Below are 19,119 nucleotides of genomic sequence, written 5' to 3'. Positions count from 1 at the left end.
AATAAATTATTTTTCCAAAGCATTACATAACTATTACTTCAAATACATGATATAAAAAGGTGAATTTAATTTAAAATATGTTAAATTTTTATTATTAAAAAAATCTGAATGATGCTAGAGCTCATGTCATTTTAAAAAGCACATTTTTAATTTTAGTAATGATTCAAAGTAGAAGTTGCTGTATTGTGATTTGTGTTGTTATATAGAAAAAAAGAAATAAATAAAAACTGTAAGCGTAGAAATAAGAAAAAATCCTGCTTAAGTGTTATTACAAAAGTCAAAACTAAATACTTCTGCCTTTGTTCTGAGTGGCGCAAGCTATTACGGTGACCTAATAATGCTCTATACTTTTATATTCCACCTGTATCGACTTCGCTTGTCCCTAATATAGCCAAGAGTTACCCTTTTGTGCCAACTATTTTGTACAAACCCATCCACAAACACACATCCTGTGCAGAAGTGTGCAGGGGTGACGGCTCATTGCCCCATAGACTGATATGTCAATGGAACATACAAGATGTTGCCGCTGTGTTGGAGAGATTTGCAGCCTCGCTCCTCTCCCGCCTGACAGCAGGACAAAGAGCCTAAGCTACTATTATCTGGAAGCAACCTCTCATTCTTGCTTTCATCCTTCTCTTCACAAACATAGATGTATACAGAGCTCAGCATAAAGTCACTGATGCATCCAGTGTGCGTGTCAGAGAGGACAAACCATAACAATTGGGGGTAGTTTTAACATTCTTAAAAGTCAAAATAATTGACTATATAGCATTTTTTGAATAAAAGAAATGTAGCTTGCACCACAGTGATTATTTTATGCTTTTCCTATATTTATTTTTTAATCATAACAAAGATTCTTTTTATTTCACGTGTTGTAACTTTTAGGTCGATTCTGCAGGATTTGACCGCTCTGCTTTTTCCTGAAATCTAAAATGCTGCTGTATCTGATTAGAATAAAACCAACAGGTGACAAGACGGCAAAGCTAAGCTTCCTCGACTCAAATTAGACTATGTCATAACAAATATAGCATATGTGAACACACAGAGCTTTCTAACCATCATTCCAAATGCCCCCTCCCTTTTTTCTCTCTCTCTCTCTTTACTACTAACCTCCTCCCACTCTGGCCAGAAAATTGAGGACACTCACCAACCTCTCACTGCTTCCAAGGCTGCTGCTGCTTCCCGATCCCTCTGTTAGACACACCTTCAACAGCTGACTGCCAGCAGGCCCGGGAGCAGAACCATGGACTCTAAGATGGCAGGGACATCAGCAGCCTACAGCCTCAGCCCAGACTCCATCAACAGCCATTTAAACAGGAGTACCTCCAGCAAGGCAGCCCTCTGTGCAGTAGAGAAATAAAAAGTGTGAGAGCGCTGGGCAGTATGGCAGTGCACACTGCAGCTGAGCTCTCCCTGCTCTGGGACCCATCTCATTCAGCCAAGATTGCTTCATACAAAAGTTGACAATGCACCAGTGAAAGCCATTGTTGATATTCAACATTTTTTAAATAGCTGAGCAGAATAGACAACATGGCAGGCTGCAAAACTTGGCAAGGGAAACTGACCTGGAGCTTCCCGATTTGAAAGGGTTGCCACGCTGGGCGAGAGGAGAGAGCGCTATTGTGTTAAAAAAAAAAAGAAAAAGAAAAAAAAAAGAGGGAGAGCTGGTGTGAAAGAGCTCAAAAAACAAAACATCTCCCATCCCAGGAGAGCAGAGTACAGCAGGAAGAGGACAATCACCCTGCACAGTCACGAGCATATATACCCAGAAAGAGCAGAACAATAAAAGGTATGCAATCGGATCCAATTTAAGAACGGGATATTATATTTCTCACTTTTGAACCAAACAATGAAGCAGCCCAGTTAGTTGTTGAAAAGCCTGAACATACGTCATACCTCACGTTCAATATTTTTGCCTTGGCCACTATAATTCATCTTCCATGCGTTGGCTTGGCAAACATCCAGATGAATGCCTTTCAGAGAGAGTGATCCATTTCTCTAATGTTGCACACATGAGAATGACACTGCCTGGTGTTCCTAATGGTGTTCTGTTTCCACTATTGTCAAGCTGACAAGCATGCAGATTGATATGGACATTTAAGAAGCCTTTAACCTTCCTCATGTTAAAGCATCACAGTGCTGCTCGTGCCTCACAAGCTATCAATACATCTAATGTAATGTGTAGGTACAGGTGTGTGCGTGCCTGGTAGCCCTGAGGCAGGTCTCAGTGTTGTGTTTCGTGCATCCTTGTGTTTTGCGATGGGATGGGATAGGAAAGGTGAGTGACACACTATTAGCTCTCCCCCAACCCCACCACAAAAAAGCAGCTGCAATGCATGCTGGGACAATTCTAATCAGCTCAATAAATGACTGCAATACTGTAAACTTTGTGTTAGTGTAACTTAAAAATGTGGTAAATTAATTCATATTCTGACAGTAAACAAAGAAATGACCTGCTGACACTGACATAAACCTAACAATGAAAATATTCTATGGTCTGTATGGCCGTCTTCCAGTTTGTGTGAGCAGTTTTAAATAAAAATCCAGGTTAAACAAAAAATTGCTCCTGTAAAAACTCGAATTATTAATCCTGAATTCAAATCTTTGATTTATAAACAAACTCATGTTTGGTCAGCATAGGTAGTACAACGGACTATTAATAATCATACTACTAATAATAATGGTAATAATAGTACTACTACTAAAAAATAACAATAATACTGAAAATCAATAATTTTTCCATCAGTTTCATAATTTTCATCATAAACTTAAAAAGATAAAGATTAATGGCCCATGCTTGTTCATCTAAACTCAGCTGTAATGTGTCATGTTGCTAAAACTGTTAATCACTACAGACTGGTCGTTTTATAAGTAATGCATTTCATTTCTTGGTCTTAGTGACCCCTCAAAGCGCTTTTAGCACATTTCAACCTCACATTCTATACACTTCCAGCATTTCATCTACCTCACATCCATGGCCAGTTTAGAATCACCTATTAACCTAACATGCATGTGTTTGGACTGTGGCAGGAAGCTGGAGTACCTGCAGGAAACCTATGCTCACACCAGGAGAATAAAGGCCCCGGCCGGGGTTTTACCCGAGATCTTCTTGCTTTTATGTGTCAGTGCTAACCACTGCCCCACTCTTCCACATACTACCTATAGGTGATATTAATAACACCTCCGTTTCATTATAATAGCATCTGTCAAAAAATTTTGCTCTGAAAATCAGTTCTCTTCAATTTTAGAAAACTTGTAAACTTGCTGTAAAAAGAAACTTTGCCAAATATTTGACCTTCCAAAGGCGGCTTGCAGAGCCTGGAGCAGAACATGCGGGACAATTGAGAAATATATTCAGTAGTGTGAACTAATGCAAAAATCAAGAACACTCCAAACATATTCTGCTCCCATCCGATCAGGCCCTGGAATTTCAGAGGAAGCGCTGTAAGTTTTGTATTGTGCCGTCCTTCCTCATTCAAAAAAAATGAGGTGGTGCACGAGTGTGTGTGTGTGTTTTTATGTGTGTGTGAACAAGGAAACAAGACCTGCCGTGGCCTTTGACATAGGCAGGCTTGGAGTTGTAGAAGTATAATTACATTACATCAAGGAGAAATCACAGCTCTTAAGAAAGCAGGGCCCATGTAATCTCACAGGTGTGTCTGACAGAGAGACGCAGTGAGGGAAAGAGAGAGCGAGAGAGACGAGAACCTGTGGCGTCTTTACTGGAAATCCACATCAGCGCCACCCATCACACACTATTAGTTGCCATCAAAGCTCTAATTTTACTCTAACATTACACCCCGCTCCCTGTGCCCCCCTCCCTCCCCTGCTGGTCTGGATGGCGCAGCCTGGTGGGAAAACGACATTCAATCCACTATCCGCCCCATTCAGGCCAAATTGGCAAATGACTGCTCTCCGCCTCTCAGATTGCAGGAAGTGAAAGGTACCGCAGCTACCAGCCTGGGCCTCCAAAAGCTTCTTGAGGGGTGGGGAAGGAGCAAGGGTGAAAGCAGGGGGAGAATGAGAACCGGTGAGGCCGAGGAGTGGACTGAGGTGGGTTAACAGCTTTCCTTGTCCTCCTCTGCGGTGACAGTGCTGGACAGAGAGCACAGAGGGGGAAAAATAGAGCGAGTGAAGAATGCCTACTCAGCAGATCAAAGGAACATCCCTGAGACCAACGGAAAAGTTGATCTCAATCCCCTAATCACCCACTTTACCACCCCGGGCCGAGCCCTGCGGGCAGATGAGAAAACAGAGTTTGCCCTCACGGGGGTCAACAGCTGCAGGAGAGCCGTACACGGAGTTTGGGCTACAGAGGCAGGCTGTACAGACAGAATTAAAAGGCCAGCTTCTCCCAGTTTTTTCTATATGCATTCAAGCAAAAGTTCAAAAGAAATAAACCATAAGGACAACAAGCTGTGGCAACAAGTCTGATGAGCGGTAAAAAAAATGTAAAACAAAAACACAAATCTAGCATGTTTCGTATATGACGGCAGAACTCACAGAAAAAAACCCAACAAAACCAAGGCCTTTCATCACTATTTTACCACGACATGCAGGGAAAAGACACAGAACATATTATGTTAGACACTAACTGGCTGCACCGCTGAATGGTACTCTTACCGCTAATTAAGTGCTAATGGCAGTTCCCCCTGCAGAGAATACTAATTAATGCTCCATTCTTCTGCGGGCTCAACGCGTACTCCACCACGGCCTAATGAGGGGAGGCAGGTACGTCTTCTCCCAGGCTGGGTTAATAAGCACAACACAGTGGGGTCTAAATAGAGAGGGCCATACTGGGGGGTTGCTTCCTGTTCCCTAATCTTAACAGACCCCCCTCAGAACACTCACAATGAGCCACAGAGGTAATGAAAGGATCGGTCCCGTAAACTCAGAAAATAGGCCACAGCTTATATACCACCTCAAAAGTTTAAGTGCGTATAATTGTGTAAATGAACATGGAGAAAATTCTATATTAGGTATAAGAAAAAGCTTATATAAAATCCTCCGCAGAGGCATTTGGTAATTTTTCTTTATGTCTTTAAATTTTACAATGCAGAGCATTTAATTTTGCACACTGTACAACTATGTGTTGTATACACAATTTGTTTAAGCTTCTTAACAATAAGTACCATGTCAAAAAATTTCTGAGCGTCCTGCAGAATTATTACCAAGAAATTGCTGATGTCTCATAGAAAACAACTTCTATTTCATATAGTTTCCAGCACTGCCGAGAAATAAATAAATACATTACCTGTTTGGATGCAGAAAGCCCGGGAATCAGATTCAAAGTGCTGAAGAATGAATGGATGTGCGAGTATGTGGGTGCGTGCAGGAGCGTAAACATAGATTGAGGATGGTATTGGAATTACCTGAGTGAGATAATGGGGGTGCATTAGATTAACTTTCAGTCCTTAAATGCAACACATTTAGGCAATCTTGTCCCCCCAAAACATGTCAGTGTCTGAAAGGCCTCCCTCTCGCTATCAGGAGCCTCTGGTCCCCCACACTGACGCAGCTGGCAAGGCGCTACCGTCGACTGTCAAAACGCAGCGCCAGATCTAGTTATAAAATAATTGAATTTTCATATCAGAGGGGACCAGAGTCCCAGCAGACAATAGGACTGCTGAGTCCTCTCTGATATTGGCTCAGGCCCTTTGCCATGCGCATGAAATCAGTATGTTAATGTTCCAGGGTTTTCTTTTTTTAAGGGCACTTGTGCTCTCGCAATGTACTACCGATGCGGTTTCAAAAAATTGCAACTATTGATAAGTAGGCAGCCAGCAACCCCCTCGACCCCTCCTCCCACCCAGCATGCCACCCCCACCACCTCCCCCTCCAACCCACCAAGGCTCTAGACGTTCTCGCACCCCCATCCTCCCCCATTATTAAAATTGTAATTTATTTTTCTAAATCAGAATGACAGCTTGCTTTCTTTTCTCTGCAGCAGGCAGTGAATCACCAAGCTTTAATTACTTTCATAACTTCGCTGACCCTGTGAGCGTGCCGCTCTGCCAGAGAAAATGGGACCTCCAACAAAGGCCCTCCACAGCCTCAGCCGCCTTCGGTTCATTCAAAATGCGAAAATTTATCAAACTACGGATTTTATATAAGATTTTGTTAACATTTCACCTCCTATCTTTTTCACACTCTCGCCCCCCCCCTACAAAACACCCCCGCCTGGAGCAGTTCTGCACTCCCAATCTCCTGGCCCAGCTCCAGAAGAAACTCTGGAGAACTAAACAACCTAATTCCAACTCTCCATCCACACCTCTCTCTCTGTCTCCCTGTGCTTTTGTTGACTCAACAAGGTCTCCTCGGGTCAAGACAGACAGGGGTCATACTATTATCAGCAACCCCCTCATATCCGGGCCGTGGCCTCGGCAGCACGGAGACAGTCAGAGCAAGGTCCTGGGGCCACAAAGCACAGATCAACAGGGACGAACGGTAAATTTGATCACTTCACAAATCTTTGGCCTGCAGACATCAAGGTCAGGCTTTATTCAGCAGAGCTGCCAGACTCTATCACCCAGCTATCAAAGGATTTTCCATCCACAGGTTACTGCCACAAGAGAGTCGTTTTTCTCTGTCTAAAAGCATGAAATGCGCTCAGAAACTATCACATGGATCATGGCCGTGACACCGATGAGTGAGAGAGCCACGTGTGGCTTTAAAGTTGAACAGGAAAAAGGGTTAAGATACAACCCTCTCCTGCTTTGTTGCTCCAAAGTTCAGGCATCCTCCTTGTTCGCCAGCGGATCCCTATTTGCTTCGCATTATTCCTGCTGGCTGATTTATTAAAGTAGCTAATATGTTGTAATCCCTGCTATCGCTCTCACCTTCTCACTGGCACACCTCTGTTTTGGGCTGTGCCACTGTGTGAACCAGGGGTGTGCAGGCAGGGTTGGTCTTTTGCTGACTGCCTGATAATTGAATGAGCGATTATCCCTCCCATTAATAGACAATGATACAGAAAGCACTGCCATATGTACAGAATATTAATGAGTGGCTGCAGCGGCCTAGATAAGAGAAGCGCCATGCAGTTGCTGTAATAGGGGTTAAAACAATTTGCCCCCCGCTACCCTATTCCTCCCTGCACACACACGAACATACACACACGCCAGCTCCCCGTGCTTTCCTCTCTGCTAATCCTCCACCCTCTCACCAACTAAGCGGGTTGCTTCTGAAAATCTACCCCCCATGGCCTGGACGGATGCTTGGTGCTGACCTCACTGCTACCAAGGCCAGTCGGTTATTGTGTAAGAAATGGAGCAGGGTCTCCTGACAACAGAATGACATGCAAATGATGAGAAACAGAGGGTGTTTTGCGTTTACGTTATGAGCCATTCAGAATTTTGCCTACAAAAAGAAAACAATGTTTTATTTTATACGGCTTTTGCAATTTTTCTTGTAGGATCTCAAGATTTTACAGCTTCTTCCTTCTCTTTACTTTCCACAACTAAAGTGTTTTCTCCTTGTGTTCAGCTCAAGTGAAGATGCAAGAGGAGTAGAAGCCCACACAGTCACAAAGGCCCATCCTGCGTTTCATCAAAAGTTGCACAGAGTCACGCAGGTGAAACAGCTGGGGCGCTCTTCTGTATGAATCTCCATGCCAATCAATATCTAACATCTATTAGCATTGGAAAGCAATATTTCCCCTTTTACCTTGCAATAATTGTGCTTAATGCTGTGAAGTACCTTATCGTAGGTCTGGCGGCAAAAGAAAGGCCGGTTACCATGGCGACCATGAAAGCCATTGGTTTCCTTTTCAGCAGAATAATGAACTTCTCTCCTCTGTGTGTCACTCTTCCACTCCAATCGCAGCCTCTCCGATTAAATTGAAGTCCACGCGTCCTTGAAATCCCTCGTCTCTGCCTTATAATTTGCCAAACAAGAGGGGAAAAAAAAAGAAAAAAAACACAGAAAGAAATGTTCAAACCTCAACAAATGCATCACTTTAGGCAGAGGCGTGGGTATATCTCACTCAATCAATGCACAATGTACTTTTTTTAATCTTGCTAAAGCGAATACATCCTCTTAATTAAAAGATTTTCTATACTTGCTTTTGTGTTGTATTTCTTTTAAACTGGAATGATTTCTGACTATATTTTTTCCACTTTTACTTTGTTAGGCGGTTAGATACTGGATTGCAAAGCTGTGAGATAACCATTAGATTTCCACCTAGGAAAACTATCAGTCCTCTCAGATCCTAAACAACTCTTAAAGTGAGGTTTTAACCTTTAGAAAGAGGTATCAGGTCCATTAAAAGCAGTTGCACTACTTTTAGTTTTGTAGCTAATTTAAATGTTAGAATGAATCAACCATGCAATGCAAAACCCCAGATCCCTTTGTGTTGATCAGCTTGATGCTGCAGTAGCTTTGAGGTGACGGAAAGCTCCTCTTGAGTATTTTATGGTTAATACTATAGGACAAACTTATTAATAATGACTGCTAAAAGATTCACCTAACTAGGTGCTCGGCTGCAGGATATTTTTCTACATTTCTACAAGAATTAAAAAAAAAAAAAAAAAGCTCCGCGTTTCTCTTCTCTAAATGTCTTGAATCCGATCAGTGAATGCACTCGCTATCCACAATGTCCTTGAGCACAGACATCTTCACTGCCAGGGGACATTGAGTGTTTTATTCACTGCATGATGGTCGATCAAGGGGAAGAAAGGCCTGAAACTCATTCAAGCAAACTTGGAGAACAGAGACGAGCACACAGATCGAAAGAAAGCCAACAAATAATGACATCAATTAAACAGCTGGAATGGAGAATATCCCAAATGTATTCAGATCACCCACTTTAAGTTGGAGACTGTTTTATCTAAGGGACTAAACGCACAGATATTTTGCATATTTTTAATATGAAAACGAAGACGTCAAGTTTTTAATGTTCAAAGTCTCATTTAGTCTGATTTTTTAAGCAATTTGAAAACACAGATGTTAGTAAAATACTCGGTTTTACTTTGTCGTTATTTGTAAATTAATTCTTTGTACGCTTTGATCTTGGTGCTTTGCTAAAACGGATGTGGCAGTTGCTTAAGTTTCTAATCAAATATTAGCGGTCTATAATTATCGGTAAATGTTAGCTTCATGAACGCGTCACTTCTGTTTTCGTTTGTTTATCTGCTTTTTCAATGACAGACCTGCTCATTTATCGCTCCACGTGTGTTTTCCAGCGAAATAATTTCCAAAATGGGCGGAAACACTCGCGATTCTTGCTTGCAGGCGTGGGGTGGGGCCTTGATAACGTATGACGTCTGAACATTTCTCCAAAACAGTAAACTTACCTTTAATTTATATTCGTCATTTGTTTTTGTCTTTTAAACTTCGAGAGGCCGAACCAAAGCACCTGACAAGTGAGTTAGTCCGAGTTGCCGCTGTTAGCAACATTTAAAAAGCCTGATATTATTTTAAAATGAGAGCTGCGAGGACAGCTTTTCCAAGGAAGGGTTAGTTTCTTCAGATTTTTAAAGCGACGTCTAATCGGAGCATGCGCACATGATCAATTGCTCTACCTAGGTTTCTCTGGTAGGTCAAGGTGGCAACATATCCTGTTAGCGGGAGCGTAGAAATGAATCAATCAATATCAGTTTTGAGCTTGTTCAATTAAACATCCCTCATTTAGGAAAAAATGCACATAAAGCAGTAATTTAAAAAAAAGAAAAACACAAACGTCTGATAGATAGATAGATAGATACTGATTTTTTTAATTACTTAAAATATTAATTTATTAATTAATATTAATTTTCAAAAATCTTTTTGTGTAGGCTAATATTACGATATCCCAGATTTTGTATGTTCTTAGTAGATTTACTTTTGATTCAGAAACCTTAGTCTACACTGGCACCTCTTTCAGAAGTGGAAAACTGCACACAGAGCCCACTCGGAAGTCATGAAGTTCATGACTTGCTTAACTGCAACATATTTACTGCACGTATTCGTGTAAATTGAATGTGTTGTTGTTGCTGTTGTTTTTTTTTTTTTTTACCTCTGGAGTGGATGGCAGGGTGCTCATGCTACCTTTCGGGTTGGTCCTTGAGGGTCGGGTTTAATTTTACGCAGATGTGTGAAATGCTTAACAATCACACATGGTGTTTTTCAGAAATGGTACCGTTTGGATGCCCTGTCCATCCTCCCGCGTTTCTTCTGGCTTCCTTCTCTTTTTATCTTAAAGACAGCGTCGTCATGATCGTGGCACAAAAATATTTCTTTCTACACTTAAACGTCATTTTATAATTTTTATAATTTTCTAATGCATTTTTAAAAAATCGAGTGTATTCACTGCAAACACAACACTGTATCCTGAACTTTTAAGTACTGCCTCCTGACTAAATCAGACCACGAGGAGGCGCCAGTAAGCTTACTTCAAGCGACCAAATGAACGAAATCTGCCGTTCAGTGCAAGGCCAACTATTGAAATGTGCACAAAGTTGACACGTCGTCCTACAAAAGCGTTTGAACCTTTAGGAAGATGAGAATTAAATGTTTATTACACGCCGAGTGCTGGATCAGTATGATAAAGAAGATGGAGATCTTTGTGATGTAGAATGTGTACAGGTTATAGTAATTAAAAGATACCTGTGGGTCAGTTATAACTTTTGGTGTGGATAAATATGGAAATCCCATGCGTTTAAAAATCCCCTGAATACTCTTTGTTATAACCTCCAAAAACATGATATTAAATGTTACATCTTTCACATCCAGCTAATATGACAGGGTATCTTTCTCACCAAGACAGTTTGTAGGCACACATGTAGGTTTTTTTGTTTGTTTGGGGGGGGGGGGGTGCAACTTTAGGGAAATTCAGTATAAAGACTTCCCAAATAGGCTGATAAGGGTTTACTCTTAAATACAGGAATCTGATATAGGCATCTGGTTTGCACAAAACTGCTTCACCAGCTATATGTTTTTGTTTATCCCTCATATCTGGACACGTGATGGTAGATTACAGTGAAAAACAGGTTTTGTTAACATTTGAGTCACATATTCTGCTTTCACTTCCCAAACGCTGCCTGCGTTGACACCTTATTTAGGTCTCGTAAGGTGTTACTTTCAATTTTGCTAAACATGAGGTGATGTTGATTAGATGTAAAATCTTTCCCTGACCAGTTGTTCACCACATAATCAGGCTGTGACAACTGATATGACACTTCTGTCTTTTGTGGTAACATGTCATTGTGTAGCCACAAGACTTAGAAGTAGTCCTCGTATTTTAGATTGTGAGAGCATCATTTGGGATGGTGCACTCTAAACACTTCTCCACTTGCATACCTTCATACATCAGCAATTTAAAAAAAAAAACAAGGGTGGAGGGCTCTGTGTGATTAAGTAAAACTTTCCTATGCTGATTTCAGCTCTTGCAAACCTTTCAGAGTTAAAGCAGCCAACTTATCCTTGAATTCCATTTGTCAATCCCGAAGGTAAAAGGGGAAAAAGGAAAATCCCTTCTCCCGCTGCAGAGGTGTGGGTGGTTTTGAATGCAGAAACAGCCTGGAGTCGTCTCTCCGCTTTCCTCCATGGTAAAGAAAAAGACAGCTGTGAAAGTTGAAGGACAAAAGCAGCTGGGATCTGGGGCTGCGCTATATTTGCAGCTGCAGTTTCTGGGTAACACACAAATACTGTTGATAAAACAGGAAGGATTACATCACAACTGTCTTATGTTTTAAGACAACAGTCAGACGTTTCTGTTATATTTTCATCAGCGAGTGTTCAATCAAACCTTATTATCTACACCAAAGATGACAGACTGACTCAATCGTCTCATCGTTTTACTTTAAGGCACCTGTATTAAAGGCTTTAACTCAAGTGTCTCCCTTTCTTCTGCCTAGGCACAATTTTCTCATAAATAACTGTATACAGGAGTGTAACCACTGTTTATTTACATGTTTAGCAATGAATAATAACGCCTCTGGGTTATATACAGACTCATTAAAAAATACATGATTTTTATATAACAAATAGCATTCTGAAGAAAATGAGAGGAACCCCAAACATTTCTTTGTTTTGTTCTGCAGAAATCTTGAAAGACACAAAGCTTATCCAGCTGAGTTAGAGTCACAGTACACTGGTTCTTTTCTCTTCAAGCCTCAGATCGGAAATGACAGTTCAGCCAGGTGCAGAAATATTTACCAGTAGCTCGCAATTGGCACTACGTCTCAACATCCTCACTGGCTTTAAGAGCTGAGTTTTTATAAGCCAGGCCAATACTGTCGTTATTATTCCGCCGTGCTGGTGCCTGCTCAGATATTTGGCTGCTCACTGTCTGTCTTTTTCTCATCAGAACATTCATCATTTTGGAGCGGTAGTGATCCCCAGCCAGGAAATACAATATGGGATCAATGCAACTGTTGATGCTGGCCAGCGGCCTGGTGATCTTGTAAGTAAAGTTTACTATGTTGAGGAATTTACAGTTAAGATCCAGCACACGGGCCGTATAGTAGAGGGTCCGTGTGATGTGAAATGGGACGAAGCTGACAGCAAACACCACAAGCACCACGATGATGAGCTTGATGGATTTCTGACGTGAAGCAGCGCTCTGCTGGCTTGAAGATATTCCCTGTCTGGGCTGGCACAGGGCCCGAGCCATCAGGCAGTAACACACCATAATGACGACGAACGGGATGCCAAACAGCAGCACCATCACAACAGAGCTGTAGTCCACATACTCCTCGAAGGCCTCCTGGCTTGTTGTGTCATGGCACAGGGTGTCATTGCCCCTCCTGGAGGTGGTGACAAACATGATATTGGGCACCAAGCACACGGTCACCACACTCCACACTATGCCGCAGACCAGGTGTGCATGGCGACGCTTCACCAGGCTCATCATCTTAATAGGGTGGCAGATGCCGAGATAGCGATGCACGCTGATGCAGGTGAGGAAGAGAATGCTGCAGTAAAGGTTGGCATAGAAGAGGAAGCGTGCAAGTTTGCAGGCAACCACACCGAATGGCCAGTGACTCCGGTTGGCATAGTAGTATATGAGGGTGGGCAGGGAGAGTACATAGAGGAAGTCTGACAGGGCGAGGTGGAACATGAACACTGTACTGGCGTTCCAAGGACGCATCTTCACAAACAACCATAAAGCTGCAGCATTAAGCACAAAGCCGAACACAAACACCAGACTGTAGGACACTGGCAGCAGAATGTATTTGAACTCTTCATCAAACTGACAGCTCGAGTTGAAGATCGAGATCAGCACAGACCGGTTGTGTCCTCCTGAGCTGCTGGTGACCCTCTCCATAACTATGAATGACCTGTGCGATCAGCTGTTAAAGCTATCAGATGACAAAACCTGCGAGGAAAAAAAGAAACACTGAGATATGACGATTTTTAAATCGTGTAACTGTAAAGTTCACCTTTTTTTTCGGTTGGTAGCTGCATATTTATCCCTCAAGGGACCAAGCTGTTTTAGCAACTGAAATGACAGAGTGAGGTAATTTATGGCACCGTTGTTTTAAACAGGAAGACTTTTTTATTGGCTCTGTATGGGTTTATCTTATATATACAGTTTCTTTTATCTATGATGGATTCCAAAAATTTCTATGGTAACAAATTATGTTTTTTTAAACGTTTAACTCAAATCATCAAAGCTTCTGATGTAGTAAATCTTGTTTAGGTACAAGATTCACTGCAAAACATCACTGAGTAGTGATTAGAAGTAGAAAACCACAATAAAATCAAAATCAACAAAGTTCAATGTTAAAGAGTACATATATCTCTGGGATCACAACTAACGTTTCCAAACTTTTCCGTATCTTTAGCTAACTTTCCATCATACCGATACTGGAAGTAGATTGACAAAATCATGGTAGGAAACACATTTTTAAGATTTAAAAATATCACAGCAGCACATATAAATATGTCACCGTCTTCAGTTTAAATGTAAAGAATTTGTCCTCTATAAAATTTTGTTTTTAGAATAAGCTACTGGTGGGGATGGTGCTTAGGTGGTACAGCAGTTTGTCCACTAATTGTAGGTTTGGTGGTTCAATCTCCAGTCTAATTTTGTCCTTCTGAGGCAAGAAACAGAACCCCAACTCTGTTCTGTTGCCAGGCCAGCACCTTGCATGGCAGCTCCACTTGCACAAACTTGTGCAGGTGGGTGACAGAGACATTGTAGAACCACCAAAGATGCATTATAAGATAGAAAATAATCTGAGATTAATCAGCAATGAAAATAACAGTTGTGGTAGTACAGTTAGTCTGTGGAGGAGTCACATTTTTTTTCTACTGGAATCATGTCAGAAGCATTTCAGTCCTTCATTTAACTTAAAAATCATAGTCTAAAAACACGGGGGGGGGGGGGGCTTAAATGGTCACTATGCACAGCAATATCCCTTCAGAAAGTAAAATTCAACTAGTTAACTACTTAAAGGCTAGTGTTTGGAAACAATAAACATTATATTATAAAACTATATTTTTATTATCGATTTATGTATCACCTTAAAGTTAAAGGTGATAAGCGTGGTAACTATATAAACGGGGTAGACCGTATTTCACTGGGAAATCTATCGGGAAAGAAGTGCAAAGTTAGATGTAAGGAGGGTTTAATAAAGTGTATCTAAACAGAACTTCCATCGGTTTCTTTCCATTGCTGTTGGTTGATCATTTAAATCTCCTTAACCTGAATAAGAATCTTAGATGTGATTTTACTAAAGCTCCGCATATCCGGCTCCGCACCTTTCTCTAGAAGCACGACATGGTAACTTCACTGCTACTCACCGCCCAACAGGATCCTCACAGCCGTGTTGTTGTTGCGGATCGCGATCCCGTTGTTGCACTGTGGAGCTACGGAGAGTTAGTTCGCTTAAATTGTAAGTTTCACTCTCAGCCGTGATCCAGATGTATGAAAAAAACTCTGCTTCTCTCATTCCGTCACACTGTCCACTGCCTCTGTGATCCAACCCACGCGCGTTAAGCGGTCATTAATGCGCAGCGACGAATACACTTCTCGACATTTTAACTCCAACACAGTTCGCGCGGAATGATAGATGGCAGAGTGTGGTTGAAGTGGGAAGTGCTGAGTGGGCAAGCTGCCACTCGAGACTCCTGTTTTTGCAGCTATCGAATTAAAGAAACACGTGGAACTGCTACTAGAGTTTAATTCGGGGACAAACATGCCCATGCATGTATGGATACAGTGATCAAAAGATAGTTTCCCGTCGCTCCGACTTACGAAGAAATGCAGTGCTGTGCAAAAGTTTTGAACCAACCCTTTATTTATTTATTTATTTATGAGGCGGAGTTTTAGTCTTGTGCAAAATTTGTCCAGTCTTTTCACGTTTTTCTTTGGACATTGGCTGCTTTTTCACTCATTTTCAGTGCTTGTACTTGACGGTTTTCAGAAGAATGTCGTTTTGTTTGTTAAGCTCCTTACTCAGGAAATGTGTTTTGTGTCTAAACATAACACAGCTTAACAAGGAACCAGTTTTTAATCTTATCTTTATCTGCTTCGTTACTAGCAGTCAACAGTCAACTGTTCTATTTGTTCCCCCTTGTTTTATTCGAGTCTACCAAAAAGATAACCCAGTTTGATGCATAGTATTTTTGCACTATTTTGCAAGACCTGAGAGATTTGTCTGGCCCTTTAGTCACTGAAGTTTAATCAGAAATGGTCTCAATTGAATGACGTCTGTCAAGAAGCCGCTCTTAAGGAAGGGAAACAGAGAGAAAAGCTGAAATATGCCAAACTACACAAGAACTGGAGTGAAATTCAGTGACAACAGATCTAAATGATGAATGACGAAAATGAACATTTTTGGTTCAAATTATTGTCAGTTCAAATTAAAGATCAGGAGAGAAGCATGACAGTGAGTGTCTACAGTCATTTGTAAAACACTGTGGGTCCTCTTTCGTGGTTTAGGGCTGCATTTTGGCCCGGGGTGTTGGAAGTCTTGTCAAAATTTATGGAAATATGAACACAGAAAAGTATAATCACAGTTTGATCCACCTTTTAATGTCATCTGGAAAGTTTCTGATTGGCAATAGCTTCGTTTGTCAGTATGGAAATTATCCAAAATATACTGCCATTGCTGTAAAAGCTGGATATATAAATACACAATGGAGAATTATAAGTAATCAACTTCCCTCAACAGAACCTGAACTTTGACATTACTGAAGCAGTGTGGGATCATCTTGACAGAGAGCAGAACAAAAGGCAGCCAACATGCAAAGGAGACCTTTGAAAGTCCACCAAGAAGCCTGGAGAACTATTCCTGAAGCCTACTTAAAGAAAAAGAAAGAAAGAAAAGAAAGTTTGCCTAAAATCATTCAGGCTGTGTTAAAGAATAAAGGTGGTCAACTTTCAAGCTTGTTTGAATTGTTCCACAACTCCACGTGTTTCCACAAGTATGTGCACATGTGGGTACTATACCTCAGGCAGTAGTGCAGGTTGTTTACTAATCAGAAGGTTGGTGGTTTGATCCCTGACTGCTCCAGTCTGCATGCCAAATAATGCCTGTGCAGGTACTGCTGCTAGTTGTTAATGAATTCAGCCAGGTCAGAGTAGGCCTTGGGATTACTTTGTCCCCTTTCACTAGGAACTCTATTCAGATGTCTTTGACTTTTATTAAAAAAAACTGTATCTGCTGCCCAGCAAGGATTTCATGTTTTCTTAGTTTAGGCCAAGCGCAAAATAAAAATCCTCTCCCACAGGTGTGTCTTCCATCGGTCTCAGTACTGACCAGGAAGCCAGCAGACTTAAATTAAAAACATTTCTCGCAAAAGCAACATGGGATCTCGCAAAAGTACTAGGCTAATGCTTATATACCTTCCACAACACAGAATAGCCTTGCCCTTTAACACTGTAGTTCTTTACATTTTATTTTTTTTGTACATTTTACTTCTAATTTTGAAAACAGACGCTTGTAGGAGTTAACTTTGTAATGTAGTATTTCTCCACTGTCATACTGCCACTTGATCTTTAGTAAAACAGCTCAGTAATTCTTCCACTGCTGGCATTGTATGTCTGAGATGAGACTCATTCCCATGTCAAAACTTTATAGCAGTCAATACTGAAATGTTATAGGAGATAATATTTGAACAGCCCATCTGTCAGAGGAGTCACGACTTTATAGCGGTGTATCTTCCTTGAGTTGTTAGGGATTAAGTTATTCCTCTCCACTGCATTCTGGGCCAAACAAGATTGTTAGGGCGTGTAATGATAGCTGGATCATAAAGAAATAAAAGCAGGTAAGTTGTCCAATAATGCTGTTGGAGACAGGCAATAAAGTAAGATGAAATGAGGCAAAGTTCCTAAACCAAAGTTTGGATGATCCACACACTGAATATCACAAGATAAGATACTGTATTGCAATAACAGAGATAATAGCAAAGATATTTTGCTATTATATTAATCGCCATTTTATGATCTGTTCCCAGATAGTCCAGACAGAGCATGCTCCTTGACTCAGGTGATATGCAGAGAGACGATCTCCTTGCATAGTACAGTTGTCTGATTTTAAAGAGGAGTCAGTTATACTTTGACAAAAGAGCATCAAACTGAATTTTTTTTTAAGCCAGTTAAAGATCTTTTAGGGGAAATGAGAATTAATTTACATGAAAGCAGAACCCTCTCAAATAGAAACTGTTGTTCTTCACCCAAAGGTTAATATGTCAAAGACACAGTAACCATGTTTGATTGTGCGTGTGTGCGCGGGTCAGCTTCCTGGTGAATGTGTCTCCATGCGGGAAGGTCATCTTGTTGGTAGCAGTGCAGAGTTTCTGTGTACAGAAGAGTTTGGGTGATTTAAATGTCTGGAATGTGAGTGGGCCACTAACAGAGCAAGCTCCTTATCAGTCAGTTAAGTGTCAATGGACACGTGAGATGTTAACGCATCAGACTGCAAGAAAATTCTTGAAAAACACAGTCATTTTCTTACTAACAACCAGATGAGAAAAGCGATCATATTTTCATACGTGTACTGCAAAAAAAAAATATTTCAGCATAAAGACCAGACAGGACAAAGCAACTAGACTTCCTGTATTCAAAGATAACAAAACCCAGAAGATTTAAAGATCAGTAACGAAGCTTTGTTTGTTTATTCCACGTAGTACTAAAGCGAAGAACTCTCTGACATTATAACACTAGTGGTTTATGTTAGGTTATTTCTTGGCTGAAGTCTTGTTAACACTTCATGAGGCTGGCAGACAACAAACACGCACACACCTTTGTGCTAAACTACGTTAATTGGTGGCAGCCTCATTTTTACTGCATAGTCATGAGAGTAGTTTAGATATCTTATAAATGTAACGTGGGTTTCTTTTTCTTTCTTTACTCTGTTATGCTGCTGTCTGCTAAGTGGCAGTTTTTTGTATGTCAGCTTAAATCATCCATATACAGCAAAGCATGTGACTTTAAAAAAAAACTTGTTTTACAGCTAAAGCCAGCTGTTTCATACTTTGAACTTACCAGCACTCCTCTGGTGATGACATCACTACAATTAGTAGGTCACTGACTTAGTGGTGACTGACACATGCCTGCTGTTAGTACATGTGTTTGGCCGTACTGGAATAAGTAACTACCTCAAATGAATGCAACTGTTAAAACCTGAAAAACATTCACACGCCGGGGATTATTTGTTGCTTCTGAGTCAGCTTCACAGTTGTCTCACCTCTTTCTGCTGTAATGTATCATTTTACCTCATAATGTGTCATTATAGGTGAGCTGGCAAAAGCAACTCTCATATGTTTTGGGCATAATTTCAGTCTGTACGGACGTATCTGATGTGAAGTGCTGTGCTAAAGATCATTTCTTGATCATTTGCTGGGAAAATTGAAAATAGCTGCAGCTATTTACCATAGTGAAACATGTGCAACCTTTCATGGCAATACGATGTGTAAGACAACATCTGAGTTTGTAGGATTCTAACAAGCTTGAAAGGCGATATTTGGTATGACCACCTTTATTCTTCAAAACAGCTTGAACTCTTAGACAAGCTTTCTTGTTATTTCTCTTAAGTAGTCTTCAGGAATAGTTCTCCAGGCTTCTTGAAGGACGTTGTTCCGTTCTGTGTCAAGATAACAAATCTGGTCATATGTGCTGTTCCTCTCTCCTGACCCCTATACTGACAATGATTTGACAGAAAATTTTCACATTTGGATTTATCATTCTGC

General features: G+C 41.0%; 1 protein-coding gene and 1 long non-coding RNA gene across 2 annotated transcripts in view; both read right to left on the bottom strand.

The window, feature by feature from the left end:
• The window catches only part of LOC308408218, a 47,841-nt gene extending 46,384 nt beyond the window's left edge, over positions 1-1,457 (bottom strand). Inside the window, exon 1 of the long non-coding RNA XR_013973759.1 lies at positions 1,148-1,457. This is a non-coding gene — a long non-coding RNA (uncharacterized lncRNA). The remainder of the gene's footprint in view (positions 1-1,147) is intronic.
• A 10,189-nt stretch (positions 1,458-11,646) lies between these two features.
• LOC308408536 (P2Y purinoceptor 4) lies at positions 11,647-15,186 on the bottom strand. Its single transcript, XM_080900860.1, has 2 exons — positions 14,728-15,186; positions 11,647-13,297 (listed from the first exon to the last, which is right to left on the bottom strand). Exon 2 carries the CDS (start codon positions 13,244-13,246, stop codon positions 12,155-12,157), a length of 1,092 nt encoding a protein of 363 aa, XP_080756986.1. The 5' UTR covers positions 13,247-13,297; positions 14,728-15,186; the 3' UTR covers positions 11,647-12,154.
• Positions 15,187-19,119: the final 3,933 nt, after the last annotated feature.

The sequence above is a fragment of the Rhamphochromis sp. 'chilingali' genome, assembly GCF_963969265.1.
Source record: "Rhamphochromis sp. 'chilingali' genome assembly, chromosome: 13".
In the NCBI taxonomy this organism is placed as follows: Eukaryota; Metazoa; Chordata; class Actinopteri; order Cichliformes; family Cichlidae; genus Rhamphochromis; species Rhamphochromis sp. 'chilingali'.
The sequence above is the reverse complement of the archived record's forward strand: the minus strand, read 5'-3'. Positions and strand labels throughout refer to the sequence as shown.

What these genes read in the sequence shown, in the direction of transcription:
- LOC308408536 (XM_080900860.1), bottom strand. Translation starts at nt 13,246, where the DNA reads ATGGAGAGGGTCACCAGCAGCTCAGGAGGACACAACCGGTCTGTGCTG.